This window comes from Lagopus muta, chromosome 5 (genome assembly GCF_023343835.1).
Source record: "Lagopus muta isolate bLagMut1 chromosome 5, bLagMut1 primary, whole genome shotgun sequence".
NCBI lineage: Eukaryota > Metazoa > Chordata > Aves > Galliformes > Phasianidae > Lagopus > Lagopus muta.
In genome coordinates this window covers 17,156,827-17,175,151 of record NC_064437.1, presented here as the reverse complement: position 1 = coordinate 17,175,151, position 18,325 = coordinate 17,156,827, and the positions used below count along the sequence as shown (strand labels likewise).

The following is an 18,325-nucleotide window of genomic DNA, read 5'->3' as shown; positions in this document are numbered from 1 at the left end:
CTTAGGACAAAACTAAGAGTATGATTAACATCAGTGTTCTGTAAGTTACCGTCTAGAGCAGGAACCCAAATTAGAGGTACAATTGCTCAGTATATATCTTGCTTTCCTCTCAGTGCAGAAGGGATAACAAAGGATACTCCTGGGGAGTTCTTCTGGACTCACTAATTAACCTTATAGAAACTCATTATACTACAACTTCAGACTGAACTGATCTGATCTCTGAAACCATTTTTACCTGTTGAATTAAGAATTAATTAAGAATTAAGACAGATTCATTTTTCTGGTTTAGCCACTCCTGGGTATCACTCACTTCTTATATGTACCCAAGAGGACTGTGGCTTCTCTCATACATGCAGAATTTGTTAAATTCTTCTGTGCTTTTCTCAGCATGTCTCATTGTTTACTTGTACATTACAATCTTTGGTCTTGAAAATAAATTAAATAAATAAAAAGGGAAAGCAAGTATTTAGTTCAGTAATAAGTATAAAGAAATTGGTATGTAGTTGGCATTTCAGTGTCTCAACGTTTTACTCAGATGCAAAAGAGAGCAGAAGAAAATGATTTCAATTAAGAACACAAGAACTGAGCGAAGCTCAGACTGTGTTCTCTGACACAGGTTAAAGAGTTCAGATGCATGTAACAAAGGTGACTTGAAAGTAAAAACTTATGAACAATTCTAGAATGTTTTGTTGTTGATAATTTTTAAAAATCCCCTGGTTTAAGTCTTTTGGAAGGGTTTCTATAACCTCATGTGATAAATCAAATATTAGTCTATGCAATCAGTTTGTTTCATTGTGATTCATAGAACTTGTGATAAAGGAGTGATTCTGTTTTTTCCTACACTGCAAACTGCTTCATCTAAAAGGGCGAACTTTGTTGTGTTGCTTAGCCATGATAATGTGCCAGCCTTGTATTTTCTGCTATGCATTCACCCTCTAAATGACATGTTGTGAGGTTTTTAAATATGAACACAAAATTTGAGAGGAAAAAAAATCACGTAGCAATCTGATCATGAAAGAAAAGAATCATTGCCCTTGGGTTTGAGCAACACTCTTCAATTTCAGAATGTATTTTTGGTGAAACTGCTATTAAGATGGAAATCAAATTATAAAGAAAGAGGCAGGAAATATCAGCATTTGTTTTGTACGTTCTGAAAGTGAAAAGACTAAGACTGGAGGGAATAAAGTACTTATTCTGAGCACACCATTTCAGTTGCTTTTAAACCTTTATTTTTTTGCCTAAGCTGGCCTAACAAAAGTTCGATTTACTTTTCACCATCGAGCTGAATTATAACCAAATCTTCAGACATATAGAACAAAAAGGAGCGACAGCAAGACACATGAATACCTCCCGATATCTTATATTCTTAATGTCTTTCTAAAAGGCACCATGTTTTTGTATTCAAGAGATGGAAATATTCAGATTTCTCCAATAAGAGTTTGAGAAGAGAGCACCAGAAATACTTGAAACTGGACAAGGCCCTGAGCAACTCAGTCTGGCTTTGAACTTGATCTAACTTTGAAGACAAGTTTGGACTAGGCCATCTCCAGAGGGCCTTTACAGTCTGAATTTTTCCATTTCTAGATGACTCACATGCATGTTCAATAAGCATGTTATTTGTTGCACATGCAGAGTTCTGTCAGCGATCTAATTTATAAGGCATCTGTGGCAATAATGGATGCTGGTATAGGTGGTATACTATTGGTATGGGTTAAACTAGCAGGATTTGTCTATTTCTTATTAATAATGTTTAATACTGATGTTACTGATGTAAGATAAAGAAAATGCTATGAGAACCAAAGGGAATGAAATGAGACTTAGTCCCTGTTCAGTGAAGTGTAGGACATTCTTTGATATACCTGTTTTGCTTAATGCAACACAAAGACTTGTGTGCTGCTGGACTGACCAGAAGTAGTCTATACGCTAGAAAGCTTTTTCTAGTCTATTATCCTCATCAAGCTGTTTCATATTCTCTAGGGCAGTAACTATTACATTTCCACCAAAAACTCCATGCACTCGCAGTAGATGTTTAGTCTTTTCCTTTTTTCTTAAATAATATGCTAATTGTGTTTTTAAACAACAGTTCAGTAAATATTCATCCTCCCATTGGAAATCACATAAATGCATCATTCATTAGAAAGAAATCAGTTGTAAATCCATTTTATGCTCATGAAGTTGCTAATAGACAAAGCAGAAGTGTTGCCCTCTAGGCTGTTATAAGATCATTGGCACTTCACTGAAACCAGTTTAAAAAAAAAAAAAAGATCAATCTACTATGGATAGAGTAAAAATAAGGTTTTCCTTTGTTGTTATAAAAAGATTTTGCAAGCACAAGCTGCTTTTTTCTCTTTTTTTTTTATTTAAGTTTTTTAATTATTGCATAGATTACCAAACTCTTCAACCATCATAACTGATTAACATAAATCAAAAGATGAAAGAAAATTTTGTACCCTTTCTGATGCTCCGGCTTTTTTGCCTGCTTTATTATTTTGGAGGCCTGCAATGTATTACTGAAATATCTCTGGCACCATTCTAAATTGCAGCTAATCAACATATACACATGTAATGCTAATTACATCCCTAGTACTGCATGCAGCCTCAACATCCTATTCAAAACAGGTCTAGTTGGTTCTAAAGTCTAAACTTCGAGTACTTGTTTTGTTTTTGTTTTTGTTTTTTCTGATAAATAAAAGGGAACAACATTTCGGGACTGCAAAATTTTACTCTGGAAGAAATGTCTTTGTTCTCATTATATTCTAGTATATTTATGTGAAGAACCTGGACCTTATGTAGAGAACCATGACAAAAATTGTGGAAAATAGTACACCTGGTCAGAACGTGCTCCCAAACAGAGTGCAAGACAAGTGTACTGTGTAGAGACTGGCAACATACATTCTGATCAGCAAGCTAGTGACAGGCAGAAAATAGTTGGCAGCAGTCTTTCAGTAGGAGCCTCTCAAAGTATTACCTGGGCCCAGCTTTAACCAGTTAAAGCACTTTTATTCCTGTTACAGTACATTAGTGGGGCAGAGATGCTGGGAAGCATGACTGTGCCTTCCTTTGTCTTCTGGGCCTCCAGACTGGGCAGCGTCAGCAGTTAATGAGACTGTTGGTGTGTGTGATAGTTACAGTTTTACATTTCAGATTAAGAAAGATACAGTGTGTTTGTATTTTTCTGAAGTAGTGCTTCTACTCACTGTAAAGGAAGTCTGCAAGATGGATATCAAAAATAACATTAATGAGCTACTAAAGCTAAAATTACAGGAACTTATGAAATTGGTTAAACATAAAAACCATTAAACTGTTTATTGAAGCTTCACAGATATACTGCAGCTAATGAGCATTTCTGCTATTTAAATAAGCCCAAATTGAACACACATTACATGGATACATAATTAGTCATGGCAGTCAAACACACAGATTCACTTTTAAAGCTTTATTTGAGGAATCTTTTCCATTTGATTTGTTTTGTTAATTAAAATATTTTTTCTGTATTCACTTACATTTTAATATTGTTTTTGCAAGCACAATAATTTGCTGCTGCTTTTCCATTTGTGTTTATTTGCTCTTTGAATACAGCAAATGGAGAATATATATTCAGAACTGTCCTTTTGTTTGGTATTATTTGCGTTTAGCATCATTTGATAGCATTAGAATAATTCAACTGTATGTTATTTTTCATACAGAAAGTTTATTTCAAATTGTAGATGAGGGCTGTTCTGAAAGTAATGCCTCCTATGTTGCTATGTTGGCCCTCGACATCACAGATGTTGGTAGTCTGGCAGCAGAGGCTGAACCTTCCAACAATATTCTAATGTATTTTGTTGCTGTGTGTCAGATGGCAGCAGAGGGACACTCTTACAAATTGGCATCTGACATGGAAGTGCATATGAAGTAAAGGTGTGCCACTGAATTCCTCCAAAAAAAATGACGCTCACTGGCATTCATTGATGCTTGTTGTGCATTTATGGAGAGAAAAAAGTGGATGTGAGCACACTGAGGTGGTGGGTGGTGAATTTCAGCTGTGAGACAGTGGGTCACCTCCACTAGTGCAGATTTTTATGAGCGTAGCATGCAGGCTCTTCTTCATGGCTGGCAAAAATGCACAGCTAATGGTGCTGACTATGTTGAAAAATGGTGTTTTGTAGCTGAGAATTTTCTCTATCAAATAGTATTGTTTTGCTCTTTGTATCTGCTGTGTTTTCCATGGAAATAAATGGGATTTGTTACATTCAGAGCAAGTTATGTAAAATATCTCATCAGGCTATAAAGGAGAAGGCAACAGAGGCACAAGATTGCATGCTGAATTTTGAAGGAAAAAAAAAAGCTGGATTAGTTTGGAACTTCAAAGAATGTAAGATTGAAAGCATTAGAAAGATACCTGTCTCCTTACTCTGTCCCAAAGAGGGCACCAACAAAAACAGAAAGCTTGTTGTTCAATGGCAAACAGCAGCTCAGACAACTGATAGCCAGGTTCATCTCTTACAAGCTCAGGAATGGATCCAAGATTTTTTCTTACACCTTGCAGAGGCACAGAAAAAGCTTCCGCTTGGGAAGACCAATGTTCTTCCCTTCTTGCAGACAGTAGTAAGTAGTGCAGAAAGTAGTCCCTTCAAGTGCCCTGGATATAAGATCCAAGGACATTAGGAACTCATATAAGATGGCTTTGAATCATGTCCTTATTTTTACTTAACCTAAATCTTGGAGATTATAAGAAAAACAGAGGGAAATAGCTGCTGGATACCATGTCAACCGTACCACAAGGGAAATGTGCTTTCTCAGTTTTAAAAACACTGAATAAGGCAGATAAATCCTCATTCCCCTGGGGGAGGTGTTTCAAGCAGATGCATGTTGGACTTTTTGGCACTCAAAAAGCTTTTGATATAATTATGGCCATACAACTATTTTAGCACAAAACAATCCAAAGATGAATTTGAGAAAAGCAGCAGATCTGGGATAGCCGAAGTAATACCCATTTTCCTCCCACGATGAAAAGAAAGTAGCAGTCATAACTTCTAGTTGTAAATAATTTCCTGTGGAAAAACTGCATCGCCAGTAGTGTGTTGCCCTCTAATACATAGACTGTGGTTTGGTATCATCTCAGAGAAAAAAAAAGTCATCTATCCCAACCCCAGTACCCAACCCTGCTGTGGCAAGTTTTCCACTGTGATTTTTTTTTTTTCTTCTGAACATGTCTTTACAAGTCTGTATGTATTTGACTTGTGAGAACTGTCTGGACCACATGCTGAGATGGCACCACTGCACTCAGTAAGTTATCCTATGTATGGCTGATTGATGATTGAAAGTTGTCTTGATGTACAGCCTGAGACATAAAGAGGAAGTTAACGTATCGATTTATAAATATTACTGAAGTATAATAGGACTACTATCAGCAGCCACAGGCACTTTCCTTAGCAAAACAAAAGCAAAAACCCAACCCAACAAACTCTCATTTCCAGACTGAAAAGTCTCTCGCTCTGAAGGTTCTGTTTGGTGTGACCTTTCAATCATTTAAATATTTTTAAAGGAAGCAATTTCGTAACTTTTTGATTCTGCTAGTAGGCAAATATTATTATTGCCAAGTTAAGCCAAAACTCTGCAGGGTAGGAGGGATTGTGCAAGCAGTACGTCTTGAATATAGATTAAATGTTTCTGCTTTCAGCTTAAAATTGTGATTCTGCTTTCTGAAGCAGATGAAAAAAAAATTAAAATCCAAAATTTTGGGTTTGACTCCTGTGGACATTTGTGTTTGCTAAGGATAAAAAGGAGAACATAGGTGGGATAAGCAGATTGAAATATTTGTATCTTGCTTTTGTTTTTATTATTTTGCCCCTTATTATACACAGCTCTCCTCTTTGAAATACCCTTGTGATATTTGATTTGGAGATGAAGGGACATGCAGAGCCTGGGAAGAAAATTCCATCATGACGTTGTGTGAGAATGTCTTTGAAGCTTGCTGTACACCTGGGTGTACACTGGGGCAGTAGTGTGAATTCGCCCTTGTGTTGGTGTAGGAGAAATATTCTTGTTTTAAGCTGGCAGGTTTCTCTTTTACATATATGACAGCACAAGAACATCAGTTTAATTGACCTTGGCAATCTGCATCTGCTAGCGGTATATCCCTGAGGGACAGCACAGTTTTAAGCTGCATTTTATTGCAAAATCTTCAGTTCCTTTAGACTTAAAGCCACATAAAAATAACTCACTCTGATATATGGCATCAACATTTGCTGAAAATATTTATTGAAAATGTGATTCTGTTCATGAAGCTGTTCTGGAGTGTCTCAGCGATAATAAAATAATGTTAGAAGTTGCATAATCAAAATCATGTTAAGAAAGAAAGATTATTTTTAAGATGATTTATTTGTAGTCAGTGCCATTTGTCAAAATGTTTGTCTGATTTTTTTAGTCATTACATCCACGTTGTTTTTAAGGACAATATTAGTTCACACACAGAATGCCTACATACTGTTTACTGGCTTAAAAAAATTAAGGTATTTAATGATCTAAATACTCAGAAATTTTAGTGACAAATATAAGAAAGATCATCTTTGTGTAAGCATTGTATTTTTATTGTTTCTGTAATTTCACTCTTTATATATTTGTTTCAAATTGAGCCTTAATTTCAGAATGTTCTGAGCTTAAATATCAATACAGTATGTTTTCTATTTTGTTGTAATGTATCTTTTCCAGGAAAAAAAAAAAACAAAAACAAAAAAAAAAAACAAAAAAAAAAAGCTTTAAATCAATACACTTCTTCAAAACCAAAGCAGTCAAAGCATAACAGCATAACATTTCTTGGTAGGGAAAATGTTGCATATAAAAGTTTTCTATCAGGTTTGATAATGACCTATGGAAAAGTAGCAGTGTTTCTGTTGTGAGCATTAAGGAATGTGTGAAGTAAATTCTGAATCAATTTCTAAAAATCATAAACATTCATCTTTGTCTTTAAACCTCAAAAATCAAATTTGGTATATTAAGTTGTGCAGGAGTTAATATGTTAAGTTTTCAGGTGGAAAGCATGTTGATGTGGAAAGTACAGCATAAAGCCGTGGGTGGAGGGGGAAAAAAAATTTCCTTCGTTCTTAGTAGGGTTTTTTCAGATTTTTTTTTTTTCCTTGGATGTAAATAATATTAGTGTGAAAGACTTTGTAACTTCTGGGGTACATTGTTTCTTTTCAGGGAGAGAGCAGAACAACACTAAAAGCAATTATTTCTGGTAGCCAGTCACTTCTTGTGACTCTTTTTGTATTTTGTACACACCTCTGGTTTTGGAGGCACAGAGGAACCAACCACTTACTGATGTTACCAAAGAACTCTTCCATATAGTAGATGATATTCTTCTGAGTTGTGCTACTATGTACCTCTACTACCTCAGCATAAGTGTTTCTGTATAGAAAGTAATTTTTCAGTTCTGTCATAAACTCACATTTAATTAAGTGAAAAAAATTAGACCTTGGAACTCCTTTTCTAATTGCTATCAGAATGTATTTGAGAGATTCTGGCAACATTTTTTTCTTTCTTCTGTTAACATATTTGTCCTTCATTTTAATTGCAGTCAGAGAGGCCATGGCACCTATCAAGTTTAACAGATGGGGTCTTCCTGAAGTAGATCCAGAAACTATGCAAACGAGTGAACCTTGGGTTTTTGCAGGCGGTGATATCACTGGTCATGCTAACACTACAGTGGAATCAGTAAATGATGGAAAACAAGCCTCTTGGTACATGCACAGATACATACAGGTAACTATTTATTTATTATAGGTTAAATATGCAAGTCTAGATTATTTGGTGATTTGTACGTTACATAGTCATTCAGCTTAGATTGCATACTTGATTTTGAGGAGTTGAATCCAGCTCTCTTACACTATCCTAAAACTGAAATCTAAGAAACTATTTCTGAACTCCAGTTGTGAATTCCAGTCAGGGAAAATACACCGTGCAAGTAGAAGTCCTGATTGGTAATTGGGAAAAAGGAAGTGAGTCCATGGTTATTAAAAAAGTAAAATATCTCAATACTGCGTGAAGTAAAAAATAATACTGCCATCGTTGATGGCAGACATTTTTAGTATTTCTTTTTAGTATTTCTGTTTTAGTATTTCTGGAGTATAAGTGTATTAACAGTTTACGGAGAACTCCTGTGATCTACATGAGAACCAGAGTTGGCTTTACTAAGGCTGATCAAACGGAAGCACAAAACAAAATAGTCACTGAATGCAAAGAGGAAAATAACAGACAGGAGAATTTATCTGAGTAATGAAAATATAAGGGGTACAGACTTGAAAAACCTGGTAAATACTAGCCCTGCCTTGACTTGAGGAGAGAGCACTAACTGCAGAGGAGCTGTCAGAGAGAGATGCAGCCTGTGTGCAGACAGCCAGCTGACAAAGACTGTGTTCATTGTGTAAGGAACTTTTTAGAAATACGATACATGATTCATTCTTCCACCAAAAGAGATTTCAACAACTGAAGTTGGGACTGTAACAGCTCGATGTCTTTCTCCCCCATCCATCTGCTCAAAGCCTCTCTGATTGCATGTTTGTGCAATTTCATGCTGTTGGGGTCTGATTTCACTTCCTAAAAATACTTCAACTGAAAGCTTGTTGTTAGTATCTGTGCATATTTTTTTTTTTCACTTGATCTAAACCACTATTTGTGTCCTGGCTTCTTCAACCCTTTGAAAATGCTGAGTGTGAAACATGTTTAAACCCTGATGTACTTGCTTAATTTCTCAGTACACAGTGAATTTGGGTAACTGTGATACTGGGACATCCCCTTTTTAGTCTCCTTCATCTTTAACCCCTATAAATACAACTATCACTTGAAACCCCTCCTTTTTCGTGTTGCTTCCTCCTCAAAACTTTCCTCATAAAACCATGACCCTTTTTTCTTTTCCCCTGGTATGTATTGAACGCTTTGCAGGAAATCTGAATAGTCTGGTTTGAGAATTAGAATTTTAAAGCAAGCAGGCTTGTGATATTAGAGAATTTCCGTTACCCTTTGCAGGTTTCAAGGCAGCTTATTCGACCTTACAATCTCACCAGGAAGCTAATGGGAAATCCTTACAGCAATCTTCACAGGAAAGTTTCCAAATGTCAAGTGTCACCTTTCCAGCTGTTAGATGAATGGGTAGCCCAGGGGCATTTATTTGGATGTGCAGCCCTTGTGAAATCTGGTTGCTGTGGTGGAGTGCGCTGTAATTTGGCAGTTTGCTTTACCAGTTCTTGGACTTGGTAGATCTGAAGGAGGGTTTGTATTTTAAAGAAGTTGTTTATGAGAGGATAATGTTACCCTCATGTCTATAGAGGTAGATAATGTATGTGGGTGCATACTTTTGTGTGTATTGCATGGTCATTCCACTGCCCCATATTCTGAAAACTTTCCATGTGAAATGAAGAAAAACCTTTTAGAAGTACCTTATTATCTCTTTACTTTGAGATTCTTAAGGTAAGCCATCTTTGTGTGAACTGAGTGTCTGAATTAAGTATGATAGGTATTAAACACATTGTTATCATCTATTCATTTGCATTTTAGTTACAGAAATAGGTAGCCATTTTCAGAATCATCAGCTCTCTCAGTAATTGAATTTATAAATAATGCAGTCAGTGTTTAGTAAAATAGAAATATTCCATAAAATATACCTACCAACTCAAGACAAACCCCCCACCGCCCCAACTCCTTGCAGAAATTCCTGTTTGAACAGTAAGCTCCCGCTATCCGAACCTACTCCAGACAAAAGGCTAAACAAACAGATGGGCTAGCTATGTGCCCTAAAACTCCAATCATTTCAAGCTCTGGCACACGGTCAAGTGAAGCATGAGATCTAGACTCAAGAACTCTCCAGTAGAAATGCCTTATGTTCAAAACCAGGAATTATTTACAGAAGCTTCTTGGCTGCTCTTTCTCTGGAAACTTTCCATCATTAGTTGCCTAAATGTCTCCTGCCTCTTAACATTTTCTGCCCACTCTGCTAAGCATGGGTTAATTTCAGAAATTGTTGCCTGCAGCTCTGTGTTGGCTTAGTTTCTATAAAGATGACCAGTCAAAACCTAACCAAGGGCAGATGAAGAAGAACCTGTTTGAAAATGCAGTCTCCTTTAAACAATTCTCTACAGGTCGATAGGGGTTCAAACACAACCATTTCAATTAATGTAACTATGTACTACTGCCATTTTTTCAGGATTCAGACTTTTTTGTTACTCCATGAATGTTGTAAAAACATATTTAAATTAGTCTTGGTGATTTATTTAATTTGGGAATTTAATTTGGGGATTATAATGGCCCTCGCTTTTGTCCAAAGGTAACTTTGTAATAGTGGGCAGAGCAATATAGGCTGCTATTCTGCTCTATGCCTCAGTTAGCATCCATTTCATCCATTTCTTCTTGATCAGTGAATGGGATTTATTATTAACTATTACACAGTAGCTATAGTCAGGATAATTTACAATTATTGCAGGACTAACTAATAATTTTCTGTGCCTGCTTTGAAAGCAAGGCAGCTCTCCCATCACAGTTCTTGCATTGTTTTCTTTCTTGACCAGGAAGGTTTAGACACCAGCCTTGACTCTGTACTCCTCCTCCATTCATTCATACACTTTACTGAAAAGCATTTTCCTATATTTGGCTGTCAATATGACATCTTATTCTCACTAAAATCCTTCTAACAAAATGATTTTCTCACTCTTTCCCACAATTATCCTTTTTTTTTTTTTTTTTTTTTTTTTTTAAATTTAAATCTCTTTGTTTATTTGTTTAGTATTTTTACTGGCCCAGTGTGACCAGTATCTTTCATTTTTTAAAATTGGCATGTATACTATGCACTTAAGAAATAGAGGACCAGATCTTATCTGATATAAATTGTACTTCACTTAGGTGAAATATGAATTTTGAACACATCTCTGTGTTCTGTGCAACTCTGAACCAGTGTTGTGTATTTATTATTATATTTCTTTATCTATGCTGTCAAAAATATAAATCTGAAGAGTGTAGCTGTTGATTCTTTTCTGAAGGTTGACCCTTCTCATATATTTCTCAAGCATGTAAGAAAGTACCTTATTTCATAATCGATACCAGAGATGGGTGTTTCCCAGGAAACTTGTCTTTGAAGCTGTTAATTATACTCTCTACTTCTATTCATGAGAACTGAAAGAAAAGAGATGAATGTCCCTTGTCTTGTAAACCACCACGTAAAACACTAGCATGGAGACAAGTAAGAAAACATTTTCAAAAAGTTGGACACAGTGCACGTGCAGGGAACCTGGTATTTTAACTGCATTACTATTGACTAAGAAATATATCTGTTCCAGAAAGAGAAAGCCTAAAAGAAGCATTAGAAAATCCCTGACTGGACAGAGCCCTGAGCAACCTGCTCAAGGCGATCCTGCTTTGAGCAAGGATGTTGCACTAGATCATCTCCAGGCATCCTTCCAATCATTCTGTGATTTTTCTTTTTTTGTGAAATAACATAAACGTATTTAATAAAGCCAAGGTGTATAAAACAAAGTCACGTAACAGATAATTGGAAAAAGGTTAGAAGATATACAAGTAAGGGAGAATTAAAAAGAGAGTGAAAGCAGGAATGAGATGAAAATATTTCAGAAAAACTCCCAAGCAGTAGGATTTGTAGAGAAGACTCTCTGTGAAAAATACCAGTAATACAACTACTCACTCTCATAGTCTGTCTTTGTTAAAGGCACAAAAATGGAGTTAGACCATATCACTGTGGTTAAGAATTTTCTCCATCTAAAGAAAATGAATGTCACAAATTCTATCAGGTTTAATGCTCGGTCCCTGTCTCAGCCCTGCACTACAGGCTGTGCTGCTTTTGCCTCTGGGCATATCGTGGTTAGAGCAGGGCAGGGACACCGCACACTGTGTGCTGGGGATTTTTTACCACGCTCTTGCAGTGTCCAAAAAATTGCCATGACTGAAACAATAAAGTAAGTACCTGCAATATTGTTAGCTTTGCTGGTTGGCATCAAATTAGAGGAAGAGTGAGCCACGCTCTTTGTCCTTTGCTTTTAAAAATCAAGGGAAGAGTTATTATAAATAAACTCTTGCCTGCAGGCTTTCTTTTCCTATTTGTTTTGCGTTGTCAGGGAAATCCTTCATTATAAAGATTATTTTGCTTTCAGGAACCTATAAAACATTATAGTTTGCCAAAAGTTTTGCTTTGTAGAAAACAACACATCAGGGCTTACTAAATTTATTTCTTTTATAAGCACTGTGCTGAAAGGAAAGAACAGCAAAAATAAATAGAGCTAAAAGTGAAGTGATAGGATGGAGGAAGATAAATCTGCAGGGATATAAAGCTACTGGCTCCTGAACCTCCAGCTCCATCCTGCCTTTGTTTGTTTTTGAAGACCTGGATTCATCCACTTTTTTTATTTTGTTTCTTTTCTCCTCCTGTTCTGCTACCTGGGCAGACTCAGGCCACCCCAACACAAACAAATGGTTAGGCACATTTTGAGGTCCTTCAGTGATCCTTGATGAAATTGCTAGTGGTTTTGCTCTTCATAAGGATGGTTCAGCGGGAAGAATAGGCCTGTTTGAAATGTTTGGGCAAGTGGCTTGTGACCAATTTACATGCAGGAGGAAAGGCCTATTTTTGCATGGCTAAATTCAGTAATCTCACTCGAGTCTTTCTCTTCTTTAGTAGGTATTTTTGTTTATTTATGCATCTATTGCATTATATTTATTTTGCTTTATCACAGGATGCTCATTTTGGGTTGCTATTAGGATTCGCTTTCATGTAACATTCCTTTTAGCCCAGAGCAGCTTTAGAGATTATATTGTCCTGCTTGGGAAAAGAAACGGTACAATGTAACTTAAGCTGCAGCACTTCACCTATTTATCTGTGTATCTCTCTGTGGCAATCAATATTTACAGTTATACAATGATGGAGTAATTTGTGAATCATCCACTGAAGTATACCCACACAGACCATGTGTACAGTTCTGGATACAAATAATAATAATAAATTAACAAATTGCTGCTTTCAAAATGGAAAATTGGGTTTATTGCTCAAATGTGCAAATGCGGGGGAGTTGGCCAAAAGCTTTTCCATAAGTCTCTTAGCTGTCATTCTGCCAGATTCAAATTCAGAGTTCAGTGTAAGAATTCGATATATTGATGTTGGTTTCAGCAGGTATCGCAGCTTGCAAATATATAGCAGAAAAAAGTGCTACCATTTAAAAAATGCTCCTATATCTGTTCTGTGATCCAGGAGGATCATAAAGTGACTACATCAGCTGCTGCCTGGGAGTAGTGGTCAAGTGGTAGAGTTATGCAAAAATTAGCTTTCTACAAAATGGCCACCAGTGGGGACATGTGCAGATTGACATCATTTAGACTAATCTCACTACTTTCCATAGTGGCTTTTAATGCCATCAGAAAATTTGGCCCACAGATGTGTACTCTCTGTCCGAGGAAATCCAAGGTCAGAATCTGAGACAAGAATCCAGGCATTTCTGAGGCAAAACCAACAAATTAACTGTGAAGATTGGTAACAATCTGATGAACAAAACATGCTAAAACAAAAATCAAACAAAACAATGGAACAGCTTCATTCTCTTCATGCTTATTACTTTTCGTGGATGAAGAGGGGTAAATAAGTAACAACAACAAACAGAGAGGTAGCAATTCCTAAATTGAGGTTTTTCACTGCTACAGAAAACACTAACAAATGCTGTTACAGTGTTTCTTCCTTTTTGTTTTACTTTGCTGATGTTGTGGTGAGATTTCGTAGAAACATAGACTGCGTGGGGATTTTCTATGTACTCAAAATATCTGCCTTATTATGTTGTGGTTATATCAGCTCCAACTTCTAAGTGAGTAAAGATTTTAATTCTGCCTCCTGCAGCCTGATTAGGATGCTGTTCAGCATCTGTACATGGAAGATTCTGTCTGTACAATTTTTGCAATATTAAATGCAACATTTACATTGAAAGCATTTCACTTCGACTCTCCAGAGAAATTGCCACCTTTAAAACTGAAAACAAAAGTGACTGTGGTGTCACAGGCATAATGTGTATGTTCTTCTTTGATCTTGAATCAGAGTCTAATTTTTTTCACTTTTGAAGTATTCATGTTTGTTAGTAGATTTGCATATTTTGATATGTATCCCAAAGCATAGAAGAGAAAAGTGCATGAAGTCCAAGTACACTGAGTCAGGGTGCAAGCCTACAGAGTGATCTTGCCTGTGGATTCGTTCCCTCATTTTCCAGAAATCTGTACACTGGATATAGAATACCCCGAGTTGTAAGACATCCACAAGGATCCTTGAATCCAACTCCTGACTCCATAAAGAACCACGCAAACTTCAAACCCTAAGTCTGAGTGTGTTGTCCAAATGCTTCTTGAACTCCAGCAGCGTGGTGCTGTGACCACTGCCCTAAAGAGCCTGTTCCATGCCCACCACCCTCTGATGCACAACCTTTTCCTAAAACACAGTTTTCATAGGTCACCACCTGGGAAGAACACTAGAAAGGGCCTGTCTATACGTGTTTGGTGTTGGTGTTTGTTGGTTTTTTTTTTTGCTTTTTAATCCTCACTATTACTGACTGTGTAGGGAACAGAACTGGCTATTCAGAATGGTGAAAAAAACAAACAAACAAAAAAACAACGAAACAGCAAACCTTTGGATTAAACCAGGCAGTAGAGGATATGAAATAACTGTTTCATTATTACAGTTCTTCATGTGACATAATATTTCAGCATAAAGGCTATTTGGACAGAACATGTTCCACATGCAAGTGATTAGTATGTTTTGCTGATTTGCAATACTTGAATATAAAATAGAATAATTCAAATTTAGTTATTATGTATGAATGATGATGATTATTATTATTTTTAACTCTTATCAAGGTTAATAGTAAATTAAATAAAAATGAATCAGCAAAAATTACTGTGATATTTTTCTTTTTACAGTCCTTATATGGTGCTGCAGTTTCTACTACTCCAGAACTACCACTCTTCTATACTCCCATAGATTTAGTAGACATCACTGTATTAATGGCTGGACTGAAGTTTCCAAATCCTTTTGGCATTGCCAGTGCAACTCCTGCTACTAGTTCCTCAATGATTCGAAGAGCTTTTGAAGCTGGATGGGGCTTTGCTGTCACTAAAACATTCTCCCTGGACAAGGTAAGAATATAATTCAAGTCATATTTAGCACATAACTAATTTTTTGTATATTTGAAAAAGGTCTAAATCTTTTGGAAGTCTCACAATCTAGGCTGTAAGGATAAGCAGGGAAACAGTGCATCACTCATGTCTAAGCACTGTTTCACTCATTGACTTACTCATGTAAGTCAAATTATCTTGAAAGTTCCAACACTGCAGGTTAAAGGTAAAATAATTTCTGTTTGTGATTTGTTTTTAGGGTTTTGTTTTGTTTTATTTCTTGTTGGGTTTTTGTTTGTTTGTTTGTTTGTTTTTGCTACTAAAATGCATACTCTTCCCTTTTACTCAACAATGTTTTTAATATTAGTGAGCTAATAACAGTAATGGTACTGTCATAAAAGTTGCAGAGAAATTGTTTTCTGTGAGAGATCAGAATTCAGAGGGAGTGAATGACAACTTTATCAAGCAACTCCTGAAAGGCTGCTACTTTGCCAAGGACTGCCAGGATAAGCCATTGAAACTGAGTTCCAATTGCAGTTTAATAATACACGCGTGAGCTTGAGGCTGAGTGGATGAGGAAGATGGAGGCACTGTAAAACAAGCCTATGGAGAGGCAAGTAGTTCTGTTGGAGGTTTGTAGCTCAGAGACAAAGCTTCAGTAAGATGTAGTGGAAGAGGAAGGAGTTAAAATAAATTCTTGAAGACTTTGGCTCCGTCTAAACAAATTCCTCACACAAAGTTAACACAAAGTATTTTGTGTTAAATTGAAGTGGGTGAAGGATAGTTTGATCTACAATTTGCATTTGCAATGGGTTTTCTGTTACAATATTCAAAATAGCAAAGTGAGATTCTGAGCAAGAAGTTTAGACTGTGAAAGAAAAGAGTGATTTTGAGGAAAGTATTGCAGAGGAAAGAAATGAGATTTTGGCTGGGGCACAGACACAGTTCGGCTGATGTTGGGAGAAAGAATATCAAAAGTAAAGTCTGAGTAATGGTGTGAATGGTGGTAATGCATTGTCAATTAGTGACAAAGGGTATCATGGAGTGAAGAGAGCTTTTGAGATGTATTTGGAAGGAAGAGACTTTTATTCTTTGTTCAGATATGAGATGTAAAAGAGAATTGGTGGATGGAGACCTTAGCAGGAGAGAAAAAGTAGGCTTTTTGCTCTGCTACCTCAGCAGGTAGCCTTCCAACATGAGGAAATTATAAGGACAAAGGACTGTGTTACTAGAGAAGACTATAAAAGATGTCAGAGTGGCTTCTTCTCACATTAGAAGCATTCCAAGGAAGTCAGTGCTCCTATAGATTGCAATGGAGATTCTAGTCTATTTTACAGGATTTCTTATTAAAACACTTTTCAGGACATAAATGTCATTCAAGTATGTTTATAACTGACTTATGTGCATAACATACTGTCAGCTGTAATTATTCAGTGCCTAGTCTGAAGGTAACTTATAGCAAGTCCTGAGATTTATGTATTAACCAATGTTATTTCTGATATGCTTGCAGTTCTCTCAGACAACACATTGATTGCTGGGTATTTTGAGACCTAAACAGATACTGTCTGGTTACAGATTTGAGTAGTAGTTCAGAAAGAAAGAAGGAAGCAATTGTAGGAAGTGATGGTGATAGTCCAATAAATAGCAGATTCTCAGAATCCTTTCAGAATCAGTGGTTGAAATCCAGTGCCCCTGGATGCCGTGCTCTGGATGTATCATTCCAATGGAGATCTTTCAAGAGAGATGATGTCTTGAATTGTATGTTGCAGTGTGCAGTAACACTGTCCCACACAAATACTAACAAGTTTTTCTACCACTGTAGTCTTCCCAATAGTCTTCCTATAGCAGTAAAGCCTTAGTGTTTGTAATGATTTGAGATGCTTGGCTGGAAGGTGCTGAAGACATAAAACTGCTTGGTTTATAGTAGCATCATGAAAATTAATGCTACAAAAATAAATATTTCAAATGAGAAGAAATGCACAATGAGATATAGCAGTTATTCTTTGAACCACAAATACTACACAAAGACTGCTGTGTTGACTTAATGCTGAAACAAATAATTGGAATAGATTTTTGATTAATGTAAGCTGGCATAATGTGCTTTTTTAAAAAACAAACAACCAAAAAACACGTAGTTTTGCTTGCATAGACACAAATCCTGTGCATTGTTTAGAAGGGAACAGTACGCTCTCATGGGCTGCAGTACCTATGGAAGCAGAGATGTCTGATTTCACTCTCCTTCCAAGCTAGTAAAAGCTGACTGTGCAGAAGGGCCAGAAACAAAGGTTTCCTGAAGTGAAGAAGAGTTTCAGGGAGAAAGGGAGCTTGCTTGACAACTTTTGACAGCTGAAGCTTTTCTACTTCAGCCTTGGTTGTATGTGGTACAATCAGGATTCTGCTTTTATCCCTGTTGTCTCCTTGTTTAATATGTCCTGGCTAGGTTTAACTGCTTGTGCAACAGTGGGAGCTTAGCAGCAGTCAGAACACTCCCTCTTCTAGGACTGACTGCTGAATGCACCACCATGTTCAGTCTCTGATAGGGAAACCAATGACTTCCCTATTGAGTGCCAGTGTCATTTGGCACTTTAGCAAAAGTGGCTGATGCGAGGTAAATTTGGATGACATTTGACTACTGAAGAGCATATACAGCTGAAATACATGGATTAAGTACAGTGTGATGGAATAAAATCAGAGAGAAAGGCAGGATGAAATACGGAAGAAGGATATCCAAGAAAAGAGAGAAAAGGTTTTAAGTTGGAAAGGAGTGATTATCATGAGGATCATGTCACATGAACTTCTTTTTCCTCATTCATTGCCTAGCACATCAAAGTCTTGTAAAACACTAGGCTGGGGTACCTGAAGCCCAGGAAAGGCCGTACGTTCTTATATTGGCCAACTGTTGGAGAGCAACTGAGCAATAGTATCTGCTGGACTGTAATGTACTTCCCAAGTTTTCCCAGCCATTATCTGTCTTGCATAGCTTTGGTGTACATGGGAGGTATATAGCATAGGGAATATTTTAGAAAATGGTGGATATTACAGTTTGTAATATAAATATTAATTACATGGTGCTATGCCTGTATGTGTCTATATGTTTTAGAAGAGGAGGGGGTCATGATTCATGATTTGCAGAACTTTATTTATGAAAGCAATCATATATGCATAGCACCATTAATATTGAGTAGATTTGATTTCTTCCAGA

At 36.6% G+C, this 18,325-nt stretch overlaps 1 protein-coding gene across 5 annotated transcripts in view; it reads left to right on the top strand.

Annotated features, from left to right (window-relative positions):
* DPYD (dihydropyrimidine dehydrogenase) overlaps positions 1 to 18,325 on the top strand; it is a 327,299-nt gene that overhangs the window by 158,633 nt on the left and 150,341 nt on the right. For all 5 annotated transcript variants that reach the window (XM_048943871.1, XM_048943873.1, XM_048943869.1 and 2 more), the window contains exons 12-13: positions 7,559 to 7,743; positions 14,929 to 15,144. In XM_048943871.1, coding sequence (XP_048799828.1) covers positions 7,559 to 7,743; positions 14,929 to 15,144 — 401 coding nt within the window. The remainder of the gene's footprint in view (positions 1 to 7,558; positions 7,744 to 14,928; positions 15,145 to 18,325) is intronic.